This window comes from Physella acuta, unplaced genomic scaffold, assembly GCF_028476545.2.
Source record: "Physella acuta isolate Inbredline_101_S28 unplaced genomic scaffold, ASM2847654v3 ptg001477l, whole genome shotgun sequence".
Classification (NCBI taxonomy): domain Eukaryota; kingdom Metazoa; phylum Mollusca; class Gastropoda; family Physidae; genus Physella; species Physella acuta.
In genome coordinates, this window is record NW_026732992.1 from 52,705 (window position 1) to 54,184 (window position 1,480).

Below are 1,480 nucleotides of genomic sequence, written 5' to 3' on the forward strand. Positions count from 1 at the left end.
ACATCGATACACTACAACTCACGGCCAGTACCCGCTGGATGAATGATTGCTAGGTTAACTTCCCATAAGTTATTGAATATAGATAGCCTCAAGTTTTGATTGAAATCTAGTTAGATTTGACATATGAGATTCACAGCAAAGAGATTTAACGTACACACAAAGACACACAGTAATACTAATAAAGTAACTGACACTCGATATAAATGTGTCTACAACCAACAACACTAAATTATTCACTTACTTCTTTTGTCTCCTCTCGCTTCACTTCTGCATTGAAGAGACCTCCTCCTGCTTTAGCCGTGCCATATGCCATCTCAGGTCCTCCAGCTTTAGCCGTGCCATATGCCATCTCAGGTCCTCCAGCTTTAGCCGTGCCATATGCCATCTCAGGTCCTCCAGCTTTAGCCGTGCCATATGCCATCTCAGGTCCTCCAGCTTTAGCCGTGCCATATGCCATCTCAGGTCCTCCAGCTTTAGCCGTGCCATATGCCATCTCAGGTCCTCCAGCTTTAGCCGTGCCATATGCCATCTCAGGTCCTCCAGCTTTAGCCGTGCCATATGCCATCTCAGGTCCTCCAGCTTTAGCCGTGCCATATGCCATCTCAGGTCCTCCAGCTTTAGCCGTGCCATATGTCATCTCAGGTCCTCCAGCTTTAGCCGTGCCATATGCCCTATAAGGTCCTCCAGCTTTAGCCGTGCCATATGCCATCTCAGGTCCTCCAGCTTTAGCCGTGCCATATGCCCTATAAGGTCCTCCAGCTTTAGACGTGCCATATGCCCTATAAGGTCCTCCAGCTTTAGACGTGCCATATGCCCTATAAGGTCTATCTGGTTTTAGCCGTGCCATATGCCCTATAAGGTCCTCTGGTTTTAGCCGTGTCATCTGCCCTATAAGGTCTATCTGGGGATGTAACCGTCGTATTGGGGGGGGGGGTATTTGTGGATTTTACCGTCATATTGGGGGGGGGGGGGGGGTATTTGTGGATTTTACCGTCATATTGGGGGGGGGGGTATTTGTGGATTTTACCGTCATATTGGGGGGGGGGTATCTGGGGATTTTACCTTCATATTGGGGGGGGTGGGGGTATCTGGGGATCTTACCGTCGTATTGGGGGGGGGGTTACCTGGGGATGTATCCGTCGTATTGGGATGTATCTGTGGATGTAACCGTCGTATTTGGATTTGGCGGGTGTAGGCTACTGTTCTAGACCCACATCTTCCAGGGTTACCCCAAATCAATTCTTTAACTAGTTTACCACCAGCCTACCCAGCTTACCCACCCAGCTTAAAGCACGCCGCGTCCCCTCCCTTGGTCCCCTAGCACGCCACACATCACCGCCGTACTTACCTAATACAGCAATCACTCGAGCGAAGCAGATCACGACGCGTGCGCTAAACCCAGCCTGGCGGAACGTCCCCCACCTGCAGTCGCCAGCAGCTCGCTTAGGTAGGCTGTATGGAGGACCTGGAATTTTCATAA

At 50.5% G+C, this 1,480-nt stretch overlaps 1 protein-coding gene across 1 annotated transcript; it reads right to left on the reverse strand.

Annotated features, from left to right (window-relative positions):
- Positions 1-229: 229 nt before the first annotated feature.
- On the reverse strand, positions 230-847 carry LOC131928213 (myosin heavy chain IB-like). The gene has a single exon (XM_059284159.1). The coding sequence runs from the start codon at positions 845-847 to the stop codon at positions 230-232; it is 618 nt and encodes a 205-aa protein (XP_059140142.1).
- Between the last annotated feature and the right edge of the window lie 633 nt (positions 848-1,480).

Bases quoted from the DNA above. Each gene is read 5' to 3' on its own strand.
- LOC131928213 (XM_059284159.1), bottom strand. From the start codon at position 847: ATGGCACGGCTAAAACCAGATAGACCTTATAGGGCATATGGCACGTCT.